General features: G+C 65.3%; 1 protein-coding gene across 1 annotated transcript; it reads right to left on the reverse strand.

Moving 5' to 3' along the window:
- Nucleotides 1-520: 520 nt before the first annotated feature.
- Nucleotides 521-2,715, reverse strand: VOLCADRAFT_100966 (uncharacterized protein; the record flags this gene model as incomplete). Its single annotated transcript, XM_002959447.1, has 4 exons — nt 521-822; nt 935-1,185; nt 1,439-1,915; nt 1,976-2,715. The coding sequence occupies 4 exons, from the start codon at nt 2,713-2,715 to the stop codon at nt 521-523; spliced, it is 1,770 nt and encodes a 589-aa protein (XP_002959493.1).

The following is a 2,715-nucleotide window of genomic DNA, read 5'->3' on the forward strand; positions in this document are numbered from 1 at the left end:
CATCTTAGAGGCCCTAAGTGCTTTTGTTCTGTCTTATACTGGGCTGCACCTGGAAGCCCGCAATCCCCAGGAGGACACTGCTGTACAGACTATTTCTTAGCCTGGATGGGTAATTGAGCAGTGAGGTAATGGTGGCCATGCTGGGTAGGTGTATGTTGCTAGTGTTTGGTTAACATCTGGCCTTAAAGGTTCCCTACCCAGGGGCCAGGAGGGTGTTCCCATTACCGGGGTGAGTGCTGCAGCTGCATGCCCACCCCTGCACTGTAATTTTCCTCAGTCCATGTGCTCATCCTTTCTCACCCTGCAGGGTGAGCATCCAACATACAGTGGTGTAACACCGACCCCGTGAACAGTGGTATGCATACCACATCTAGCATATCATGTTACATGTACGTCTTGCATAGCAGTTCAATAAAGTGCGCCCATTGGGCGCGATGGTAGCCGCGCCGCACATCCGCCTGTTGACCGTCGCGCCCATTGGGCGTGATGGTAGCCATGATGCACATCCGCCTGTTGACTGTCACGCCCATTGGGCGCGATGGTAGCCGCGCTGCACATCCGCCTGTTCACCGTCGCGCCCATTGGGCGCGATGGTAGCCGCGCTGCACATCCGCCTGTTGACCATCGCGCCCATTGGGCGCGATGGTAGCCGCGCTGCACATCTGCCTGTTGACCATCGCGCCCATTGGGCGCGATGGTAGCCGCGCTGCACATCTGCCTGTTCACCGTCGCGCCCATTGGGCGCGATGGTAGCCGCCTCACACGTCCGCTTGTTGACCGTCGCGCCCATTGGGCGCGATGGTAGCCGCGCTGCACATCTGCCTGTTCACCGTCGCGCCCATTGGGCGCGATGGTAGCCGCCTCACACGTCCGCTTGTTGACCGTCGCGCCCATTGGGCGCGATGGTAGCCGCGCCGCACATCCGCCTGTTTACCGTCGCGCCCATTGGGCGCGATGGTAGCCACACCGCACATCCGCCTGTTTACCGTCGCGCCCATTGGGCGCGATGGTAGCCGCACCGCACATCCGCATGTTGACCATCGCGCCCATTGGGCGCGATGGTAGCCGCGCCGCACATCTGCCTGTTCACCGTCGCGCCCATTGGGCGCGATGGTAGCCACACCGCACATCCGCCTGTTCACCGTCGCGCCCATTGGGCGCGATGGTAGCCGCCTGCACATCCGCCTGTTGACCGTCGCGCCCATTGGGCGCGATGGTAGCCGCGCCGCACATCTGCCTGTTCACCGTCGCGCCCATTGGGCGCGATGGTAGCCACGCCGCACATCTGCCTGTTGAACGTCGCGCCCATTGGGCGCGATGGTAGCCGCGCTCACACATCTGCCTGTTGACCGTCGCGCCCATTGGGCGCGATGGTAGCCGCGCCGCACATCCGCCTGTTCACCGTCGCGCCCATTGGGCGCGATGGTAGCCACCTCACACATCTGCCTGTTCACCGTCGCGCCCATTGGGCGCGATGGTAGCCGCGCTGCACACGTCCGCCTGTTCACCGTCGCGCCCATTGGGCGCGATGGTAGCCGTGCCGCACATCTGCCTGTTGACCGTCGCGCCCATTGGGCGCGATGGTAGCCGCCTCACACGTCCGCCTGTTGACCGTCGCGCCCATTGGGCGCGATGGTAGCCGCCTCGCACATCCGCCTGTTCACCGTCGCGCCCATTGGGCGCGATGGTAGCCGCCTCGCACATCCGCCTGTTGACCGTCGCGCCCATTGGGCGCGATGGTAGCCGCGCCGCACATCCGCCTGTTGACCGTCGCGCCCATTGGGCGCGATGGTAGCCGCGCCACACATCCGCCTGTTCACCGTCGCGCCCATTGGGCGCGATGGTAGCCGCCTGCACATCCGCCTGTTCACCGTCGCGCCCATTGGGCGCGATGGTAGCCGCGCCGCACATCCGCCTGTTGAACGTCGCGCCCATTGGGCGCGATGGTAGCCGCGCTGCACATCCGCCTGTTCACCGTCGCGCCCATTGGGCGCGATGGTAGCCGCGCCGCACATCTGCCTGTTCACCGTCGCGCCCATTGGGCGCGATGGTAGCCACGCCGCACATCCGCCTGTTCACCGTCGCGCCCATTGGGCGCGATGGTAGCCGCGCTGCACATCCGCCTGTTGACCGTCGCGCCCATTGGGCGCGATGGTAGCCGCGCCGCACATCTGCCTGTTCACCGTCGCGCCCATTGGGCGCGATGGTAGCCACCTCACACATCCGCCTGTTCACCGTCGCGCCCATTGGGCGCGATGGTAGCCGCGCTGCACATCCGCCTGTTGACCGTCGCGCCCATTGGGCGCGATGGTAGCCGCGCCGCACATCCGCCTGTTGACCGTCGCGCCCATTGGGCGCGATGGTAGCCGCCTCACACATCTGCCTGTTCACCGTCGCGCCCATTGGGCGCGATGGTAGCCGCCTCACACATCCGCCTGTTGACCGTCGCGCCCATTGGGCGCGATGGTAGCCGCCTCGCACATCCGCCTGTTGACCGTCGCGCCCATTGGGCGCGATGGTAGCCGCGCCGCACATCTGCCTGTTGACCGTTGCGCCCATTGGGCGCGATGGTAGCCACGCCGCACGTCCGCCTGTTGACCGTCGCGCCCATTGGGCGCGATGGTAGCCGCGCTGCACATCCGCCTGTTCACCGTCGCGCCCATTGGGCGCGATGGTAGCCACACTGCACATCCGCCTGTTGAACGTCGCGCCCAT

The sequence above is a fragment of the Volvox carteri genome (genome assembly GCF_000143455.1).
Source record: "Volvox carteri f. nagariensis unplaced genomic scaffold VOLCAscaffold_255, whole genome shotgun sequence".
NCBI lineage: Eukaryota > Viridiplantae > Chlorophyta > Chlorophyceae > Chlamydomonadales > Volvocaceae > Volvox > Volvox carteri.